Below are 21,313 nucleotides of genomic sequence, written 5' to 3'. Positions count from 1 at the left end.
TTTACAGCATCCCAGAGAAATAGACAAGACCACTTCTTCAACAATCCAATTCCTTTTTTAAAAACCTTTCCCATCTCTCTTAGAATCAGTACCATGTTTTGGTTCCAAGGCAGAAGAGTGGGTAAGGGCTAGGCAATGGGGATTAAGTGACATAGCTAGGAAGTGTGTGAAGCCAGCTTTGAACCCAGAACCTCTTGCTCAAACTGCTGAGCCACCCAGCTGCTTCCAACAATCCAATTCTACAGACATTTTCCTTTTTTTTTCTTTTATTTCTTTATTTTTACATGATTCCTGTTTTTACTTTCCCTTCACCCCCCCTTAACTCCTCCCCCCATATCCAACACGCATTTCCACTGGTTTTAACATGTGTGATCAGTCAAGACTTATTTACATATTATTAATATTTGCACTGGGGTGGTCGTTTAGTGTCTACAACCCCAAACATATACCCATCGACCCATGTGTTCAAGCAGTTGTTTTTCTTCTGTGTTTCCACTCCTGCAGTCCTTCCTCTGAATGTGGGTAGCATTCTTTACCATAAATCCCTCCAGATTGTCCTGGGTCATTGCATTGCTGCTAGTATAGGAGTCCATTACATTCAATTTTACCACAGTGTATCAGTCTCTCTACAGACATTTTCTTAAGTGCCTTCTCTATGCTAGACAGAGAAATAACATGGAATATTGGTCAGAAGATTGGCCTAGAAGCCAAGAAGACCTATATTCAGGTCTCATTTCTGACACATACTGGTTGTCAGTCAACAAGCATTTTTTTTTTAATCTTCTGTCTTAGAATCAATATTGTGTACTGATTCTAGGGCAGAAGAGCAATAAGGGCTAGGCAATGGGGGTTAAGTGACTTGGCCAGGGTCACACAGCTAGGAAGGATCTGAGGTCAGATTTGAACTCAGGACCTTCCATCTCCAGGCCTGACTCTATCTACTGAGCTACCTGCATTTTTTATTCACAGCCTGCTTTTTGTCTAGTTACTGAGCAAGCCAGTTAACTTCTACTCTAGGCCATTTTCTATAATGTTGCAGAGAAGGTGCCAACCTCTATTAATAGAGATTTCCTCAAAGGGAAGTTCTCTATGCCGTTGAAATCACATGTCCAGTCCCTCTTCCTCTCTCTGTATGCTAGGCACTGTGGATTCAAATAATAAAACAATTCATCCCCTGCCTACCAGGAGTTTCTGTTATACTGTGATGTTACAACATATCCTTCTCCAGCTTGTTTTCCATCTGAGGAAACTGAGGCCAATGAGGTTAAGTGACTTGGCTTGGGTCACACAACTAGTGAATACTGGGGGCCAGATGTGGGTTCAGGAAGACTCATCTTTCTGACTCCAGGACTAGAACTCTTCTGCTCTAGCTGACTGCCCTCGAATGTGTACAAATAAGTATAGTGTAAGGATAAAGAGGGGAGGGCCAGGGAAGACTTCACAGAGGAGGGAATCCTTGAGTTGAGCCTTAAAGAAAGATAAGGATTGAGAGCAGTCTAGGCTTGATGTCAAGGACAAACAGAAAAACTCAATGTCACTAAAGATTAGAACTGTAAAGAAGTAGAATGGAGGGGCAGCTAGGTAGCAGAGTAGATAGCACCAGGCCTAGAATCATGAGGGCCTGAATTCAAATGTGACTCTAGATACTTCCCAGCTGTGTGACCCTGGGTAAGTCACTTAACCCTGTTTCCCATAGTCGTTGCCTTTCAGCCTTAGAGTTGTTACTAAGATAGAAATTAAGGCTTAAAAAAACAAAGTGACAGATCTCTCATCTTTGGAGACCTTTTAAGCAGAATCTGAATAATGACCACTTGGGAGAGCATTAGACTAGATGACCACCAATACCTTTCCCAACTGCAAAATTCTGTGGAGGAGGGCATATGTGTGTCAGGTTCCTGCTAGTGCATAGAGGTGGAATTTGAAGACTTGTTAGTAGCTCTTCTTGGTAGGAACATGAGTCTATGAAGGAGGGATCCCCTGTGATGAGATATGGGTTATTTCAAAAGATCATGGGATCTTCTATCCAGATGAAAGGATTTACATCTTTATTTCAATATAATTGGTTTCCTTTGTAATTCTGTGTATTATCTTTTATGCACTTTAAAACACAACTATCAAAGGGGTCTTGTGATAGATCTAGAGTCAGAAGGGACCTCAGTTTAGTCTAAGACCAATTCATTTTCGAGATGAGCAAACTGAGGCAAAATAGGGTTCAGTGACTTGCCCAGGGTCACGCAGCTAGGGTCTGAGATTTGAACTCAGGAAGATGAGTTGCCCTGACAGCAGTCCTGGCACTTTATCCACTGTGCCACTTAGCTATCCCTAAAGCTCCTTCTTGCTCTAAATTGATGGTCCTCTGATCTCTGGGCAAGATTGGAAAGGGAAGAGACTGGAGGCTAGAAAGCTTTGATAGAGATCCAGTCAATGAGGGCTTGCACTAGGATGGAGATAATTGAATGAATATGGAGGAGTGAGGGAGAGGGAAGAGTCAAGGATGACTTGGAGGGTATGAACTTGGGTGACCAGGGAAGATCAAATGGGTACATGCCATTGGATACCTTCTTGTCTCTGAATCTGGGTTTCCGTTTCTTATTTTCCCCCAAGAAAACAAAGGCCAATTGAGTGCTCAGTCATGAGGGAGGTTTCAGGGCTTATTCCTTGAAGGTAGTGGTCATCAGGGAAGGCTTCCTGGAGGAGAAGGAGAAGGAAATGAGGCTCTGAGGTTCGTGGAAGGGAACTGGAGAGAGCAGAGAAGATGAAGGAAAGAGAGTAGTAGCCTGAGTAAAAACTTGAAAGCATATTGGGAGGGGGTGAGGAGAAGCCCAACCCAGCCTTGTTTCTCTATTTATTCATGAAAACACTTCTGTCTTCATTGTAAACACACCTTGAATACACACCTGGCTTGTATACCACACATCCTCCCCCCAACCCCCTCCCTCTGTGCCTTCTGTTGGCCTTTCCCAACTCACAATTGTTGAACTCAGACAAATGAACCCCGGATATCACTAGGGTGAGGAAGGTTGTAATAATAAAAAGATCTCTTTAATTCTGCCCGAACACCACTCCGATTAATCTCAGCCTAGTACAATGGGATCTCCCTGCTACCATGTCACTGAGTGACCTTAGTCGAGTCTCTTCCCCTTCTGGGTACCCGTCTCCATCTCTGTAAAACAGACAATCCTGCTACCATCAGCCTCACAAGGCTGTTGCTAGACCTTAATGCCACCTTATCCACTAAGACTTTATGGGGGCCATAAGAATCCAGGAAGGATGTAATTGAGGACCAGTTGGGAAAGCTTCCTGGAGAATGTGGAACTTGCACTAGATCTTAAAAGATGGGCAGAGAGCCAGATGGGATTGAGAGACAGACCTAGAGACGGGAAGTCCTGGGTTTAAATCTGACCTCAGATACTTCCTGGCTATGTGACCCCGGGCAAGTCACTTAACCCTCATTGCCTAACCTTACTGTTCTGCTTTGGAACCCATACAAAGTATTGATTCTAGGACAGAAGGTAAGCATTTTATTTTGTTTGTCTGTTTTTTTAAAGATGGGTAGGCTGTGTTCAGAGAAGAATCCAGAGCTAAGGTTGAGCTTGGCTTGTAGGGATTGGGGGGGGGCCCAGCTTGACTCCAGCTGGTGTTCCCTCCCCTGGGTGTCAGGGGTTTCTGAAGGCTGCAAGTTTGGACTGCTTAGGTGGGAAGGAATTGGAGGGAGTGGGATGGATGCTTAGGGGCACCCAGGGCCTCATGTCCCAGGTGGGATTGTAGTAGCGATGAGGATGAGTCATAAAGAATGAGTCAAGGCTTCTCCCACCCCTTCCTGCAGGGTTGATGCAGAACTCAGTGTGGTAGAACTTCAGAAATTCTGAAGGAGAGAGAAAAAGGAGATGGAGAGTTGACAGCAGAGAAGGGAAGTACAGGTTGGACTAGATGACTTTTTTTAAGCCCTTACTTTCCATCTTGGAATCAGTACTGTATGTCGGTTCCAAGGCAGAAGAGCAGTAAGGGCTGGGCCATGGGGGTTAGGTGACTTGCCCACGGTCACCCAGCTAGGAAGTGTCTGAGGCCAGATTTGACTTTTAAAGTGACTTCTTACTCTGAGATTCTAGGATGTTCTGGGATGAGAGGCAGGGAGATGAAGGAGAGACAGAAACAGAGAAACACTAATACAAAACCTTGAGAGAGAGACAAGGAGAGGCTGGCTGGGCTTCTTGCTGCCCAAGTCCCTTCCAAATGATTTTGGGAAATCTCGAGATGGAGGGAGGCAGAACGAGAGATGGGCAGAGAGATAAAGGAGAGTTAGAGAGCAGAGAGAGAGGCAGAGGTCTGAAAGGGGCTAGAAAGAGAGCAGAGCTGGTACAGCCTGCACGTGGCTAGCTTCCCTTTGGGCTGGACTGGGTTGGGCCATCAAGTGCCTTGGGAGCTGGGGGGAGGCTGGGAGGGAGGGGAGAGGGCTGGCAGCGTGTCCAGCACCAGGCCCCCAGGGCTGTGGGCTGTGGGCACACCGCCCAGCTCCCTGAACAGGCTGAGCTGCTGCTGCTGGGACTGCAGTCAGCATCAATCACCCTCCCTCCCCGCCAGTGGGGGAACGAGTGAACAGGGAGCAAGCGGGGGTGTCTGAGAGCAGAGCCTGCTCTGCAGAGGGAGCTCCCCCCTCCCCCGCCCTTGAGCGGGGCAGCCCCCAACCCTGGAGGAGAACTGAGGCCAGAGGTCTTTCCCGTCCCCTCCCAGGGTGGGGATGGGCCAGCCTCAGGTAGGAATGATGGCCCAGCAGGGGAGGTGACTTGCTGTGAGTAAGCAAGTGGGTTCACTGAGGGGGCCGGAAAACTCGGGGGGTGGGGGTGGGAGATGCTTGGTGGTGAGGCTGGAGTATACTGGCTGTGGGGGAGGGGAGGAACATTTTGCCTCTGCTTTCTTCCCTTTGCTCTGTCTGTCTCCCAGTCTCCTTGTCTATCTCTTAGATGCTTTGGGTTAGAGCTGCTGGAGGTGGGGAAGACTGGACAGGTTCTTCCTTTCACAGATGGAGCCTGGGACCTGGAAGGAAGCCTGGCTGGGTGCTGGGCTCCCTAGGTCTTATCCTGTCTGGCCTTTTCCTTCACATTAAAGGTTCAGAAACTCAAGAGTAATCTGGCTTCTAAGTTCTAAGAGTTTGAATTGTGTTGAATCTAATGGGTCTGCAGTCCCAAACCCTCCCAGCATCCCTTCCCCTTTCATTCTTCCCATCTTTATTTGGGCCTGGGTCCTTTTCAATCCTTCCTTCCTTCCTTCCTTCCTTCCTTCCTTCCTTCCTTCCTTCCTTCCTTCCTTCCTTCCTTCCTTCCTTCCTCTTTCCTTCCTTCTTCCTTCTTCCTTCCTTCCTTCCCTCCCCCTTTCCTCTTGGTTTCTAGACTGACTTTCTGGCCTGACCACCAGGGTCTTGCCTTACCTCCTCTCTGGCTAGGCTTTTGCCCTAGTGCTTGGCGGGGAGGTGGCATGGATGAGGAACCCACATGAGAAATCAAGGGGTACAGAATGAGGAGTACGGATGGTGTCCCTGAGATGTTATGGATCGTTGATTTGGTTGTGGAAAGAGAACTGGAGTTGGGAGTGGTACCTCGGGATTTCTGGTTCTGATGGGTTTGGATGAAATAATTGCTAAGCTCTGGCATGCTGTATTTTTGCCATTTGGTCAGTCAGGCTTCTCTTCACCATTCAGTTTTTCTTGCAAGGGCCTCAGACTCTGCCCTCAGCACTCCCCCACCATATGGCACCTTTGGGTTCAATCTCAGGTTTGCATGTTCTGTTTCTCTCTTTCTCTCACCGGGAAAAAGAGGAAGGCCTCTGAGATAGACAATTTCTCCAACACTCTCCTGGATTTCATATTGGGACCAGCCAGCTTCACCTCAACCAGGAGTGTTCCTCACCCCCAAAGGGTCAGTGGTGGGGTTCTAAAGAGGCCAAGGGTAGTCCCCCAGAGACCAGTGGGAGTGCTCAGTGTCCTTAGCCCTGAGCCAGAGATAACAGAGGAGGCTGTGTGCCCATGGCCAGATGGAGCCTGCACTAGAGCCAGTCTGTGCCAACCTCCTCTCCATGGGGACTGTGGGCCCCTAGAATAGATGGGTCCTGCAAGATGCCCAGGGCCATCCCTGAGCCCCTTTGCCTGGCAGACTAGAGGCTACTGACGGCTATAATATCATCTCTGGTATTCATAGAAATCATTATATTTTTTCCAAGTTTCCAATTCAGTGCCTCCAGACACCCCTGGGAGTCAGGCAGTGAGAGAATGATTTTCCCCATTTTACAGAGGAAGAAATCAAGGCCAAAGAAATGAAAGGACTTGCTTCAATTATGCAGGGAAGTGTTGGGGCTAGAACCCAGGTCTGTCTCTAGAGTCGCAGATTCATATTTTTTCCATGTATCAAGACTCAAATAATAGGGAAGCAAGGTGGCACAATGGAAGAGTGCTAGGCCTGGAGTCGGGAGGTCTTGGGTTCAAATTTGGCCTCAGATACTTCCTACCTATGTGTGATCCTGGGCAAGTCTCTTAACCTCAGTTGCCTAGCCCTTACCACTTTTATGCTTTAGAATCAATATTTAGCATTGATTTTAAGATAGAAGGTAAAAGTTTTTTAAATGACTAATAATATTAAGCTATTTTCCTATAGTTCTAAGGTTTACAGAGCTCTTTCCTCTCAGATGAAGAAACAGAGAATTCAAAGGGTTATGTGGCTTGCACAGGGTCATCTATTCAGTGTTATGTATAGATGGCTGGACTTGGAGTTCAGAAGATCCAAGTTTGAATTCTACCTCAGACACTAGCTAGGTGGCCCCTGAGTAAGTCAGCTAACTTCTGAGACTTAGTTTCCTCATTTGTCAAATGAAGATAATAATAGCATTTATCTTACAGGATTATTGCAAGGATCAAAAAAGGTAAACCTTCAAAAACCTTAAAGAGCTATATAAATGTGTGTTATTGTTATTAATTACTTGATAGACATATAAAAGGATGAGGTTGTGCACGTAAATATAGTATTAATTACAGTTATCGTGGCGGTCAGCATTATGATACATGGGAGATAATAGCAGCAAATATGTGTTTGACCTTCAGCTCTACTACCTGTATGCCCCTGAGCAATTTCTCTCTGGGTCTTAGTGTCTTCCTTTAAGAAATGAGGGGAGTAAGGGGAAGCTAGATAGTTCAAGTACATATTAAGAGTCAAGCCTGAAGATGGGAGGTTCTGGGTTCAAATTTGGCTTTAGACACTTCCTAGCAGTGTAACCCTGGGCAAATTACTTAACCCCCTTTGCCTAGCTCTTACCGCTCTTCTGCCTTGGAACCAACACAGAGTATTGATTCTGAGACAGAAGGTAAGGGTTATTTTAAAAAGAAAGAAATGAGGTGGGTAGATGACTATCTCTCAGGGACTTTTCAGGTCTAAATTCTCAGGTCAAATCTAGCTGCACTGTCTCCAGACTGTGTCTATGGAATTTGATGTTTAAACCAACCCTAACACATAACAAATGCCTGTTGTGTCTCTGGATTGCTTCTCTGTACTCAACCAGAAGTGCTAGCATGTGGGGGTAACATTACTGCATGATTTAAAATTATGAGTAGCATAAGGTACCATATATCATCCTTGTCCCCAGCTAGGTAATAACCGGGAACATTTGCAGGGGAGTGGGGAGAGAGCTTCCCTCCTCAATCAATAAACATTTATAATATGCTCTGAGAAGTTATGAGATTATACATATGTATACATACTCATATATAAAGCTCTTTACAGACCTTCAAGTTCTATCTATGTAAATGTTAGCTATGCTTAGCTAACATTTTGGGTTACAGAGACAAAAAGGAAAAGTCATCCTTGTTCTCTCCTTGCTTACTTCCTTCAGAGATGACAAAGGCATCCTCTGATGCATATGTAAGCATTTACACAATAAATTCATAGGGAATACAAATAAAAAAATAAAAGAGGGAAGGAGGGCACTTACATTTCACAATATATATTCTTCCCACCTCTCTACCAAGGTAAAACAAAGAATAAAAGTGAGGAGGGGCAGTTTCAGCAAAATTAATCAATACATTGGAAAAGACTGATATTAACTGTTATGTGCCGCATCATAGTTCTCTTCTGGAGGGAGTTCTTTGGAACCAAGCTTGTTTATTTTAATTTCTCAGCATTCAGTTTTGCTCCTGGCTTTGTTGTGCTTTCTATTTACTTTGTAGTCATTGTGTACATTGCTTTTCTGGCTCTGCTTACTTCACACTGCATCAGTTCTTATAATTCTTCCTGTGCTCTTTAGTCATCATTTCTCATTGCACAGTAATATTCCATTACATTCATGTACCACAATTGGTTACCTGATCCTTGGTTTGTGTACATTTTCTCCTTCCCCTTCCCACCCTCTCCTCAGTTCTTTGATACTATAGAATGGGTTACTATAAGTATTTTGATGAATATGAGACCTTTCTTTATATCTTTTCTTTCATCTTTATCTTTAGGTTCCTGAGACCTATGCTCAGCAGCAGAATATCTGGGTTAAAGAGTATGAACATTTTTTAAAAATCCTTACCTCCTATCTTAGAATCAATACTATGTATTGGTTCCAAGGCAGAAGAGTAGTAAGGGCTAAGCAGCAGGGATTAAGTGACTTTCCCAGGGTCATACAGCTAGGAGGTCTGAGCCACGTTCGAACCCAGGACCTCCCATTTCTAGGCCTGGCTCTCAATCCACTGAGCCACTTAGCTGGCTCAAGTATGAACATTTTAATCATTTTCTGAGAATATTTCCAAATTGTTTTCCTGAATAGAGATTCATAGCTCTACCAAGACCCATCCAACATTCTCCTCTTTTGTCCTCTTGGCCAATTTTCTGGGCACGGGGGAAACTTCAGACTTGTTCTGATTTCCATTGTAGACTCTTATCTGGATAGGTCACCTACACTCTGTAGGACTTGGTGTTGGATGTAAGTAGAAGAAGCAAAGATGAACATTTGATCCTATTTTTTAAGAAGCCCACAGTCTAGAAAATATTTCTTTAATGATTGAGGACACTTTTGTGCCTTAAGCTATGGAGGAGAGAGACTGTGGGTTATTTAGAGCATCAAGGTTATTTTTGTGAACAGTAGAATGTAAGCTGTTTGAGGTCTGGATTTGTTTGTTTTTGTATTTTGGGTGCCTAGAACATTATAGTAGCTTAATGAATGGCTATTGAATAAATGAATGTATATGATTTTTTTCCATTCTGTCTAGAGCAGGACTCAGACAAGGCATAGGAGATTGGGTAGCCTGAGTCTGGAATGACCCTGGGGGTTATTCATATATTTATTTACAAATTACTAAATCTTTACAAAATAAATTTGGAGATTCTCTTACCCCTTGTTAATCTGGTTCTCTCTGCTCAGAGGGATGTACAAAGAAATGATCGCAGGTTAACCAGGGGCTTTAAGAGGCAGCTAGTAGCTAGTAGCTAGCAGACAGTAGATAGAGCCTATCAGTAGATAGGATACCAGGCCTGCAATTGGGAGGACCTGGGTTCAAATTTGACCTCAGATACTTCCTAGCTGGGTGACCATAGGCAAGTCACTGAACCCTAATTGCCTAGCCCTTACTGCTCTTCTGCCTTGAAATTGATATTTAGTATTGATTCTAAGACAGAAGCTAAAGGTTTTTTGCTGTTGTTTTTTTTTTTAATAGGATCTTAGGTCTCAAACTTGTCTTTAATTGAAGATTCTAGGTCCTGGAGTTGTTGGTGACCAAGGTTCCATGTTATGAAGTTGTGGTTGATTGGGGGTTCTAGGTTATAAGATAGTGAATAAATTTTTTGGCTTCTATCTATTTGAACCCACGGTTCATAATTGCTTACACGTCAGCCTAAAAGGTGTGTGGTTGTAATGAATGGGCTAATTAAGGCATTTCTGTGTGGCTGGGCAGGGAACAGCAATCATACGAGAGCCCTTGTGCTTTCATGGAACACGAGAGTGCCCTGTAGAGAGATGGTGGAAAATGGCGTGGGATCGGCTGTGTGCCCAGCCACAGGCTCTAGAGAAGCTAGGGCCAGAGAAAGTGGGAGAGTCAGTTCTGTCCCTGTGGAAAACAGGCAGGCCACAGAATGAGGGTGGATCTAAAGGATGACCCTGAAACCAGAGCTTAGCACGAAGGCTCTCTTTGGATGAAGCAGAAATGGGCCTTTTATTTGGGCTGGTGGGTGCAGACCCTGAACTTGGAGAACCCAGAGATGAAAAGAAGGGGCCAAATCTGGTAGTATGGAGCCACCATCCCTTTGCCTTCCCTTTGCTGCAGTGGCTTCAGGGAGAGGATGAGGAGGCTGCCCCTTAGGGTCTGTGCGAATCAGTAGATCGGAACTGATAGGCCTTGGTCAGGACTGTTGGGCAGATCTATCGCTTTACCTCCTATCAGTGTGTCCTCAGTGCCACCACCTCCTCTCTTGGACCCTCTTCCCCACCACTTCCATACACAGGCACAGAGTTCTCACCAGCAACTGTGGCAAATTCAGTTGATTAAAGGGAGGCAGAGCAGACTTTGGGGATATAACACTGAAGATTGTTCTGTGTGTCAGGATACTTCTTGCACTGATGGGGTGCAATCCCACCCAGGCAGGGAGAGCCTAGAGTTAAGCCTGAGCCATGGTTGCATAGCCGGGAAAGGTAGGGAGTGTGAAAATGGGGGAAGGTGAGCCTAGGGTCCTGCGAGAGGGGTGCTGGTGCTGTGGGATGCAGAGAGGACTGTGAGGTCCTGGGTTGGCTAACTGATGCGACCCACCAGTTGTTAATAATAAGACAGCCCAAATCCTACCCATTTTGCAAGAGGCCTTCCCCCATCTCCAGTGAGAGTCCTTACATCAGCTCTCCATGTATCTTGTCTGTACAGGTTCTCTCTCCCATAGAATGTAAGCTCGTTGAGGGCAGGGACAGTACAGCGCTTCTGCTTTTCATTCTATCCTCAGGGCCTGGCTAAGTGCCTGGCGAGTTATAAATGCCCAGAAAATGAACTGACTGAAGAAATTCCAGTGCTGTAGAAGTCCTTTAAATTTTGGATCCTAGGGACAAAGCCACAAGGAACAAGAATTGGTGACTTTCTACATAGCTAATTCAAAGAGAAATTTTTGTTCTCAAATTAGATAGAATATTGTCACCTAGAGGGGAAAAATAATTTGTCCAAGGTCACTAAGTAAATCAGTGACAGCAAGAAGGGTGCTAGAACTCAGGTCCTCTGATTTTTGGGGCAGGGCTCCTTATTCTTTCCCAAAAAGGGGTTGCCCCACTATGGGAGAATTTGCCACTGTGAACTAGAAAAGCATCCTGTCCCTGAGGCCTTAGGCTAGGAGTCCTGCCTGTAGGGCAAAGGGTCTGTCCTCTGCTAACCTGTTTCTGTGTCTCTCTCTTCCCTTGGTCTCTTCTGTCCCTCCCTGTGACTCTCCATCTGCCTCCATCTGTCTCCTTCCTTCCCTCCATCTGTGGTTCCTGCCCCTCCCACCCCTCGGTTGCCATCATTCCCATGCCTGTCGCTCCCATCTCGTGCCCTTGCTTATGCTTGCCCAGGCTCACTGGTCATCATGACGATGGAGACGGGCCCTGATGCTGAGGTAAAGAAAGCACAGGAAGACCCTCCACCCCAGCCCCCACAGCAGCTTGAAGCCTCAGTCTCTCAGGCCCCCGTCGCCGTGGCCCCCACAGGCCCCGCTGAGGCTAACTCCAGTGAGAAGCAGGGCACCCAGGCTGATCCCAGGCACGCGGAGCAGGTGAGTGTCCGGAGGTGCCAGAGGGGCCTCGCTCTGTGCCTGGGCTGGCCGTAGGGCCTTCTTCCAGACCCCACGGCCTGCGGGGATGCTGAGAACACAATTTTCCTGCTTTGTGTACCGATGTGACACCGGTTCTCTCCAGACTGGTCTGCTCTGGCTTGATGACCTATCGACTGGAAACATTTCAGATCAGTCTCCTTCAATGAAAATAAGCTAAATTCCTAGAAGATCTGAACTGGAAAGATTCTTGTATTTCATCATCTTTTCAAACAAGGAAACTGAGACCCAGAGCGTGGAAGGTGCCTACCCAGGGTCCCATAGGGAGTCACTGGTGAGACTGCGGCCAGTACTAGTATCTGACTTCTAAAGGGCATTAAAGTTGGTGAAGCACTTTGCATACATTCCATGTAAACTTCACCACAGCCCTGGGAGATGAGCACCACAAACAGTATCATCCCTACTTACAGTGAGACACCAAGGCACAGAGAAGGTAAATGACTTGCCTATAGTCACACAACTAGTGTCAGAGTACACTCAGGGGTGCTGGTTTCTAGTTCAGACTTTTTTTTTTTTTTAATTCTTACCTTCTGTCTTAGAATTGATACTAAGTATTGGTTCCAAGGTAGAAGAATGGGTTAAGGGCTAGCCAGTGGGAGTTAAGTGACTTTCCCAGGGTCACCCAGCTAAGAAGTGTCTGAGGCCAGATTGGAACCCAGGACCTCCCATCTCTAGGCCTGGCTTTCAATCTACCAAGCCACCTAACTGCTTTTGAGTTCAGAAGTCTTTAAAAAGAATTATATATCAAAGCTAGATGGCTCTGTGAATAAAGCACTGGACCTGTAGTCAGGAAGACTCCTTCCAGAGTTCGAATCTGGCTTCCGATACTTCCTACTTGAGTATCCCTGGGGAAGTCACTTAACCCCATTTGCCTCAATTTCCTCATCTGTAAAGGAGAAGGAAATGGCAAACCAGGCTGGTATTTCTGCCAAGAAAATGCCAAATGGGCCATGCAGAGTTGAACACAATGAAAATGACTGTACCACACTTGCCCTCATATGCTCTCCTTTGCAGGCAACTAGACTATTAGGTGTTGCTTGAACTCAGCATCTGAACTCCTGTCTCCCTGCTTTCCCCCCCGCTCATGCCTGGAATGCATTCCCTTGAACCTCTCTCTACTTCTTAAACTTACAAAGAAAAAAGAATCATATGTCACAGCTCCATGGAGCCTTAGAGCTCAAATTTGGACTGGGTCCAACTTTTTCTCTTGCCAGAAAAGAAACTGAGGTTAAGAGAAGGAAAGATCTTGGAGTCAGAGAGTCTGGGTTTCCTTTTTCCAAAGCCATTGTCCCTACCCACACACTCAGCAGAGATTCTGCCCAGTTAATTTTTTCAGGGCTGTGTATTAAACAACCTAACTTTACCAAGGGCGAGACAGAAGGAAAATATATGAGTTTCTGCCTTTCAAAGGCTCACATTTACTAGGGGTGGGGGGCAGTGAGGAGGGTTCTGAATCTGAGATCCATAAGCTTTTTTTTTTTTTTTAAACCTTTTTTTTAGATCTTAGAATCGATACTGGGTATTGGTTCCAAGGCAGAAGAGTGGTAAGGGCTAGGCAATTGGGGTTAAGTGACTTGCCCAGGGTCACACAGCTAGGATGTGTCAGAGGCCACATTTGAACTCAGGTCATCCCAGTTGCAGACCTGGTGTTCTTTCTACTGTGGCACTTAGCTGCCCCAAATTCATAAGCTTTTAAAATATATTTTTTAATAGCTGTGTTTCAGCATAATCTATTTCCTTTATAATCCTAAAAAGTGTTTTCATTTACACAATTATTTTTATATTTATTTATGTTTAACCCTTACTTTCCATCTTAGAGGCAATACTGTATATTGGTTCCAAGACAGAAAAGCAGTAAGGGCTAGGTAATGAGGATTAAGTGACTTGCCCAGGGTCACACAGCTAGGAGATACTCCAAGGTCAGGTCTCTAGGTCTGGTTCCCAATCCACTGAGCCACCTAGCTGCCCCTAGTTTACACATTTATAAACATGATTCTGACAAGTAGCCCATAGGCGTCAGCAGACTGCCAAAGTATCCATGATATCCAGGAAGGTTTGGAACTTCAGGGCTAAGAAGACGAGATTGGCAGCAGAGGCATTTGAAGTCCCACAATGGGCCAATTGTGTGTGCCTGCCACCTGATACAAAATGGTGTCAGGCTTTGACCATGAAGATCCCAAAGTACGGGCTTCCCACCTCAGCTATGAACCAACCAAGAGGGAATATTGCATTAGTAATGGTTTGATTGTATATGTTTTTCTTTAGAAAACTCTCAACTCATAGAAGAGTCTTTGATTTTTAGACTAGAATCTCTGAGTGGGAAAGAATTTCCAAGAGCAGGACTCTCCTCTGCAGCATTCCTGATAAGCAGGCATCCGATGTGATTGGAGTTTGCTATCTCTTGGGGTCACCTAACCCTATCATTAGACAACTAAGATTTTCAACATTCTTCCTTGTGCTGAACTGAAATCCTAGTCCGTTGGAGCTGCCCTACTCCTCCCACAATACTTTTAATTCTGTTTTTTGAAGCTAAGCAGGACAAATCTAGAGAAGAGATTTAATGGGGGGCCTGCTGACCATCTTCTAGCACAAAGTAGCTAGAAATGTGAAAGAGGGATCAGATGTGTGCAGTCTGGCTCCACGGGGCAGAATTCTAACCAAAATGGGAAAGTCACAGCCCCACATTTTTAGCCCCATTCAAGGAAGAATTTGACAACTCTCAGAGCTGTCCAGCAATGGGTTGGGCTGCCTTGAGAGATGTTAGGAACCTGAGCTTCACATGGGCAACTGAAGACCACCGGTGAGAAGAGCTCTAAAAGGGTTGCTGTGAGTCAGAGAGGGTTATTGTCCAGGGTCAACCCAGATGTCCTCTAAAATCTCTTCCTACTCAAAACCCTGTGAGTCCCTGATTCTGTGAAATTTTTATTAACCGTTTCCTTTCAGATATTTAATTGCTTGAACCTATCCTGTTGACTTATTACTTACAATGCTCTATTTTTGAGTGGAGCCAGAGAGGAGCAAAATAATCCTTCCTCTCCCAGAGCTTCCAGACAAATGGGAGGGCTGGCTCCCATTTCTTTGGTGCTCTGTTTGCCAAGCACTTCCCTTTTCAATAGTCCTGGGAGAGAGGTTGAGCTGGGATTATTATCTGTGTTTTACAAAGATAGAAACTGAAGCTTTGGAGGGCAGGGTCTCTTGGTGGGTCAGCAGTAAGGCCAAGAATAGAACCCAGGACCTTTGGCTCCCAGGCCATGGTTTATCTCCCCATCAGTCAGTTAATCAAAGGATATTTATTTATTTAAAACCCTTACCTTCTATCTTAGAATCAGTGACTTGTTGATTCCAAATGCAGAAGAACTGTAAAAGCTAAAGAATAGGGCTTAGGTGATTTGCCCAGGGTCACACAGCTAGAAAGTGTTCAAGGCCAGATTTGAACCCATGTCCTTCTGGGTTCCAGACCTGGCTCTCAATCCACTGAGCCACTCAGCTGGCCCCAGTCAAGGGGCATTTATTAAGCACATACTAGGATTCCTGGTGGTACAAAGACAAAAATAAAATAGTTCCTGCCCTCAAGTAGCTTAGTTTCTCCCGGAGAGACAGTAAAGCCTCTTTCCTTCAAGGCTATATACTAGGCTATGATAACAAGCCCTTTGTGTTGCCACTGACCTACAGGGCCTAGACATGGAGGAAAAGGATTATGTCGAGACTGATGGCCTCTCAGACAGGACGACACCCAGCAAGACCCAGAAATCTCCCCAGAAGATCGCCAAGAAATTCAAGAGTGCCATTTGCCGTGTGACCCTGCTGGATGCCTCAGAATATGAGTGCGAGGTGGAGGTAGGGACAAGATATTAATTAGGTTGGGTCTGGAACTAAAGGAGCGAAAGTCAGTTCCATTCATGCTAGTGACTCAATATCAGAGCTGGAAAGGATCTTAGAGAGATCTTCTCATCCAACCTCCTCATTGTACAGATGGGGAGACTGAGGCCCAGAGAGGGGCAGGGAATTAACATTTACTACGTCCCTACTATGTGCCAGGCACTGGGCTAAATAAGCACTTTGCAAATTTCATCTTGATCATTGATCTTCCTAAAAATCCTGGGAGATAGATGTTGTTATTATTAATCCCTATTTTATACTTTGAGGAAACTGAGGCAGACAGCTAATAAATGACTTGCCCAGAGTTACATTGCTTGTAAGCATCTGAAGCTGAATTTAAATTTAAGTCCTCCCAACTCCAGACCTAGTACTTTATTCATTATGCCACCTAGAGAAGGAGAATGAGTCCATTTTCTTCTTTTCCCATCTGTTCCAAAGGGAGGTAGAACCTTGCCCCTTCTAGAGCTGTGTAGACTGCCAAGCAGATGGGCCATACAGGGACTTTGTAGGGGAGCTAGGAATATACCTGGGAGTCTGGGTGCTACCCAGAATATGCCAAAGGCTGGGTGAAAATCATAAAAAGGAGGACGCCAGCCTGGCACTACCGTTTGTTCTAAGGAAGACTCAGGATTTGGGTTGAGGTGGAAGGAGGTGACAATTCTCTCATACTATCTATGGAAATGGTATTCAGTGTTGTCACTGTTCATCCCTATGGTGCTGACTTGGACTGGCTGGGAATTCTGGAATTAGTTGCCCCCACCCACCACCTGGATGCCCTCCTTTGCTGATGTCATTTGTGTCTTCATCCACAGAAGCACGGCCGAGGGCAGGTCCTATTCGACATGGTCTGCGAACACCTCAATCTCCTGGAGAAAGACTACTTTGGGCTGACCTTCTGTGACCCAGACAGCCAGAAGGTATTGGAATTAAGGACCAGGCTGAATGAGGCAGGAAGCCTTTGGAGCTTCCTAATTCCTTGAGATCTTCCCATCTTCTACCTCCTCTATTGCAGACCCCTCCCTACCCTTCTCCTTTTCTCTTTCCTTTCCATTCCCCCAAATTCTCATTCATTCATTCATTCATTCATTCATTCATTCATTCATTCATTTACTTAGCAAACATATATGGAGTGCCTGCTATTTGTAGGTCTCTGACTCTTACCCTGTTTGGGGACTGGGAAGGGAGGATAGATGAAACAGTCTTTTTCTCTTACCTCAGAGAGTTCTCCAGGGCTAGGAGAGGGAGATATCACAGACAAAAAGATCTATTATACAAAATAGAGCATGATAAAGGAGGCCTAAGGAGTTCTGGAGCTAGAAAGGAGGGGAGATCACTTTCAGCTGGGGGAGGGCTTAGGCTGAAGGCTAAAGAAGGGTCGTCATTTGGTAGTAGGGAAGGGTAGGGCTCTACACTGCTTGGGCAGAGTTTCCCAAGATGGGAAAGTGTGTGATGTTTGCAGGGGACAGAATGCTATTCAGTGCTGCAGAGTGGGGTGTAAAGGGAGGAATAGAGGGAGATAAGTTTCAGGCTGAGCATGGACTCCAGCATACAACCTTCCTAACAATCTGAGGCTTTCCTCTTCTCCTTCAGGTTCCTGCCCAGCTCAGTTAATAATAAAACTTTTCTAGGCTTATCACATATTACTGTCTTTCACAGACTTTCTGTCTAGCCAAACAGGACTTCTTGCTGTTCCCCATATATAACATTCCATCTCTCATCTTTGCCTAGAAGATACTTTCTCCTTTGTTCCATCATTTGGAATCTCTTGTTCCCAAGTGCCACCGTCTTTGGGAAGTCTTTCCCATTTCTCTCGGTTTCTGGCACCTTCTTACCCTCTGCCATTACAATGTGTACATTTTGTGTGTGTGTGTGTGTGTGTGTGTGCGTCACACACACACACACACACACACATATATGTTGTCCCCTGGTATAAAATGTTTGCCCCTGAGAGGCAAGGATCATTTCATTTTTGTCTTTACATCCTAAGCACTTGGCATAGTGCCTGGCATATAGCAAGCATTTAATAAATGTTTATTGATTGATTCTTGGAAATAGTGGCATTTGAGTTGGTCTTTAAAGGGTGGGTAGAATTCAGCCAGTAAAGGGGAGAAGGAAGAGGATTCCCTGCATAGGAAACATTCTGAGCAGGTCAGGCATGTTTTGTTTTGTTTTTTAATGTAGTCATTCCGTATATTCTAGTTCTTCTTTCTTCAATCTGCATTAGATATCTTTCCATTTCTCTTTATATCTGTTACTTTTTTCAATTAAACAATAATTTTACATTAATGCACCACACTTTTTTTAGCCATTCCCCAATCATTGGACATATAGACTGCTGCCATTTTTTTCTCTCCACAATTCCAGACAAAAACCATTAGGAATGCCTGCTATATGTGACCAATGAATCACCTTTTTTTTTTTTTAAATCAAATAATCAACAAGAATTTATTAAGTGCCTGCTGTGTGCCAGGCATCACTCTAGTCAGTCAATGAACATTTTAAAGTACCTGCTATGTGCCAGGCACTGGGCTAAACCCTGGAGAAACAAAGGAAAAAAATGAGGCAGTCTCTAACCACAAGGAGCTTCTTCTATTCTATACTTGTGTAAGTATGCACAAAATAAATACAAGTAAATTTCCTGGGGACAGAAATGTACTAGCAGCTGAAAGGGTGATCAGGAAAGGTTTGGTGTTAAATTGATTTTTTAAGGAAACAGATCAGGAATTTTAAGAAGCAGAGGTGAAAAGAGAATGCATTCTGAGTATGAAGGACATCTAGTACAAAGACAAAAGGAAGGAAAGAAAGTGTCCCATACAAATATCAAGAAGGTCAGTTTGGCTGAATCATAGCAGAAATGAAAGAGAGTAATAGATGGTCAGTAAAGCTGGAAAGGTAAGTGAGGACAAGGTTGTGAAATCTGATCCTAAAGTCACTGGAGTTTGATTTGGGGAATGACATGGTGTCTTGTGGAGGGAAGTCACTTTGGTAGCTGAGCAGAAGATGAGTTGAGACTTAAGAGACTGGAGACCAATCAAGAAGCTATTACTGTGTTCCAGATGACAAATCATAAGGGTATGAGCTAGAGTGGTGGCAATAAGAGAAGAGAGAAGGGGAGAGGTGGGGTAGATGGCATGTGGACACCAAGATTTGACAGTTGATTGGACATGTTGGAGACAGACAGTGAGGAGTCAAAGGTGACTCCGAGATTGAGAACCTGGGTGACTGAAAGGGTGTTTGTGTCCTGTAATATGGTCAAGCATTTATTAAATATCTACTATGTAATTTAGTAAGCATTTATTAAATGCCTACCATGGGCAACTGTAAGAGGGGAAATTAGATATTTAAGATGTGGTCACCAGAAATCAATTAACTCAATTTCAAAATAAAATAGACCCAAGTCAGAATGATTTTTATGGTGGTTTATTTACAATTAGGAAGGTTGAAGGTAGGGAAATTGAGAGAGAGACACTGTGCTAAGTGCTATTCAGAAATAAAGAAGTTTGGAAATGTGAGTTTGGGAGGAAAGTTAGTGAGTACTGCTTTGTATGGGACACCTAGTTCAAAATTAGGCAGTTGGTGATGGAGGTCTAGAATTTAAGAGGGGCCAGAGATGTAGATTTGAAAGTCTTATGTGTAGTGATGATAATTAAACCAAAGGGAACTGATGAGATCGCATGTGAGTATACAAAGGAGAAAAAGAGAGCCAAGGACAAAGTGTTGGCATACATACAGCATTAAGGTATAAGATAGGGATGATGGTCCAGCAAAGGAAACTGAAAAGGAGCGGTTACTAGGTAGGGGAAATTCTAAGAGGGAGGAAAGTCACAAAATACCAGAATGAAGAGGGTATCCAGGAAGAGATAACAGTCAACAGTGTCAAATGCAACAGAAAAGTCCAAATAGGCTATTAAATTTGACAATTAAGAGATAAGTGGTCAGCTAGATGGTTCAGTAGATAATGAGCCAAGTGTGGAGATGGGAAGTCTTGGGTTCATATTTGGCAGTGGACAGTTCCTAGCTATGTAACCTGGGGAAAGTTGCTTAACCTCCATTGCCTTTTACTAGCCCTTACTAGCTCTTCTGCCTTGGAACCAATACTTAGTATTGATTTTAAGATAGAAGGAGAGAGAGAGAGAGAGAGAGAGAGAGAGAGAGAGAGAGAGAGAGAGAGAGAGAGAGAGAGAGAGAGAGAGTAGTTTCAGTTGAGCAATGAATTTAAAAGCCAGATTTCAAAGTATCGAGAAGAGAGTTAGAGAGGAAGTTGAGGCAAGGAGCATAAGGAGCTTTTTCTAGGAGTTTAGCTAAGAAAAGGAAAAAAGATAAAGGTTGATAGCTTGAGGGGATGACAGTGTCTAATACTTTTTTTTTAAAGAATAGAGGAGTTGGTATGTTTGTAGACAGCAAGGAAGGAATCAATAGATGGCAAGAAATGGAATATTAGAGAGATGATATGATTGTGGGGATAGTTAGCCAGAAAAAATGAAAGACATTAGAATTTGTGGTATATGTAGAGGATTTAGCCCCTATGAGAAGAACCACCTTTTTATCAGAGACTAGAGTAAAGGTAGAAAGGATAAGGGATGATTTCAAAGGGATTTTGAAATATAGAGAGAAGGAGGAAAGGGAAACTCATGGCACATGATCTCTATTTTCTCATTAAAGGATGAAGTGAGATCCTCAGTTGAGAAGGGAAGGTTTTTTTGAGAGTCTTACAGAGGGAGAAACAAGATGGTCTGAACAGTTGCTGTGAGAATGGGAAAGAGAATCAGTGGGGAGGGGGAGGGCATGATAAATGGATTGCCTTGTATTAGTGAGTGCTCAACTGACGTTAATTGTTAGTGAACTCAGTCTGCAAGGCTCATGACTTCCTCCAGCCCTGTTCAGTAGTGTATGAGTAGGAAGGAAATGGAAGGTAGGAGTAATCCAGGGTTGAGTTTTGGCAAGACATGAGTGGTGACAGGGCAATGGGGCAAGGGATTCAGGAGTAGAGGACAGTGTAGGGGTGAACCAATTTAACTCTGAGGTTGGGATTGGGAAGGGAGGCAAGTAGAAGTCAGAATAGGGCTGTTGGCCTGGGAAAGTACTAAAGGGTAGAGGAGTAGAGGTCATAGAGAGGAAGAAATGATTTATAAAGAGTAAGGCAGAGGAAAAGAATGAATGGTAGAAGGTTATGATCAGGTAAAGGAACTTTAGAGCATCCTTAAGAAACAAGTCTCCCAATAGCATCAGTGGGTCAAGTTTTATGATTAACAATTGATAACTGCTTCTCTTTCTCTTTGAACTTAGCCCCACTTCTTGCCATCTTTCATTATTACCTCTGAGCATCTCTGTTTTGTTTTTTTAGAACTGGCTGGACCCTTCCAAGGAAATCAAGAAGCAGATACGTAGTGAGTAGAACAAAGACCAAAGATTGTGGTGGGTCAGGTGGAATATGTTGGTGATGATGATGATGGTGATGATGACAATGATGACAAGTGACACTGCTATAGCCATTTAAAATATGCCATTCTACATACTTTTTTTTAAACCTTTGCCTTCCATCTTAGAATCAATACTATGTATTCTCAGGCAAAAGAACAATAAGGCCTAGGCAATGGGGGTTAAATGAATTGCCCTAGTCATATGATCTATATGAC

General features: G+C 44.4%; 1 protein-coding gene across 1 annotated transcript in view; it reads left to right on the top strand.

The window, feature by feature from the left end:
- EPB41L1 (erythrocyte membrane protein band 4.1 like 1) overlaps window positions 1-21,313 on the top strand; it is a 117,616-nt gene that overhangs the window by 42,347 nt on the left and 53,956 nt on the right. The window contains exons 2-5 of the mRNA XM_044664350.1: window positions 11,542-11,741; window positions 15,471-15,635; window positions 16,490-16,594; window positions 21,022-21,064. Coding sequence (XP_044520285.1) covers window positions 11,556-11,741; window positions 15,471-15,635; window positions 16,490-16,594; window positions 21,022-21,064 — 499 coding nt within the window. The 5' untranslated portion in view covers window positions 11,542-11,555. The remainder of the gene's footprint in view (window positions 1-11,541; window positions 11,742-15,470; window positions 15,636-16,489; window positions 16,595-21,021; window positions 21,065-21,313) is intronic.

The sequence above is a fragment of the Gracilinanus agilis genome, chromosome 2 (genome assembly GCF_016433145.1).
Source record: "Gracilinanus agilis isolate LMUSP501 chromosome 2, AgileGrace, whole genome shotgun sequence".
NCBI classification, from domain to species: domain Eukaryota; kingdom Metazoa; phylum Chordata; class Mammalia; order Didelphimorphia; family Didelphidae; genus Gracilinanus; species Gracilinanus agilis.
The sequence above is the reverse complement of the archived record's forward strand: the minus strand, read 5'-3'. Positions and strand labels throughout refer to the sequence as shown.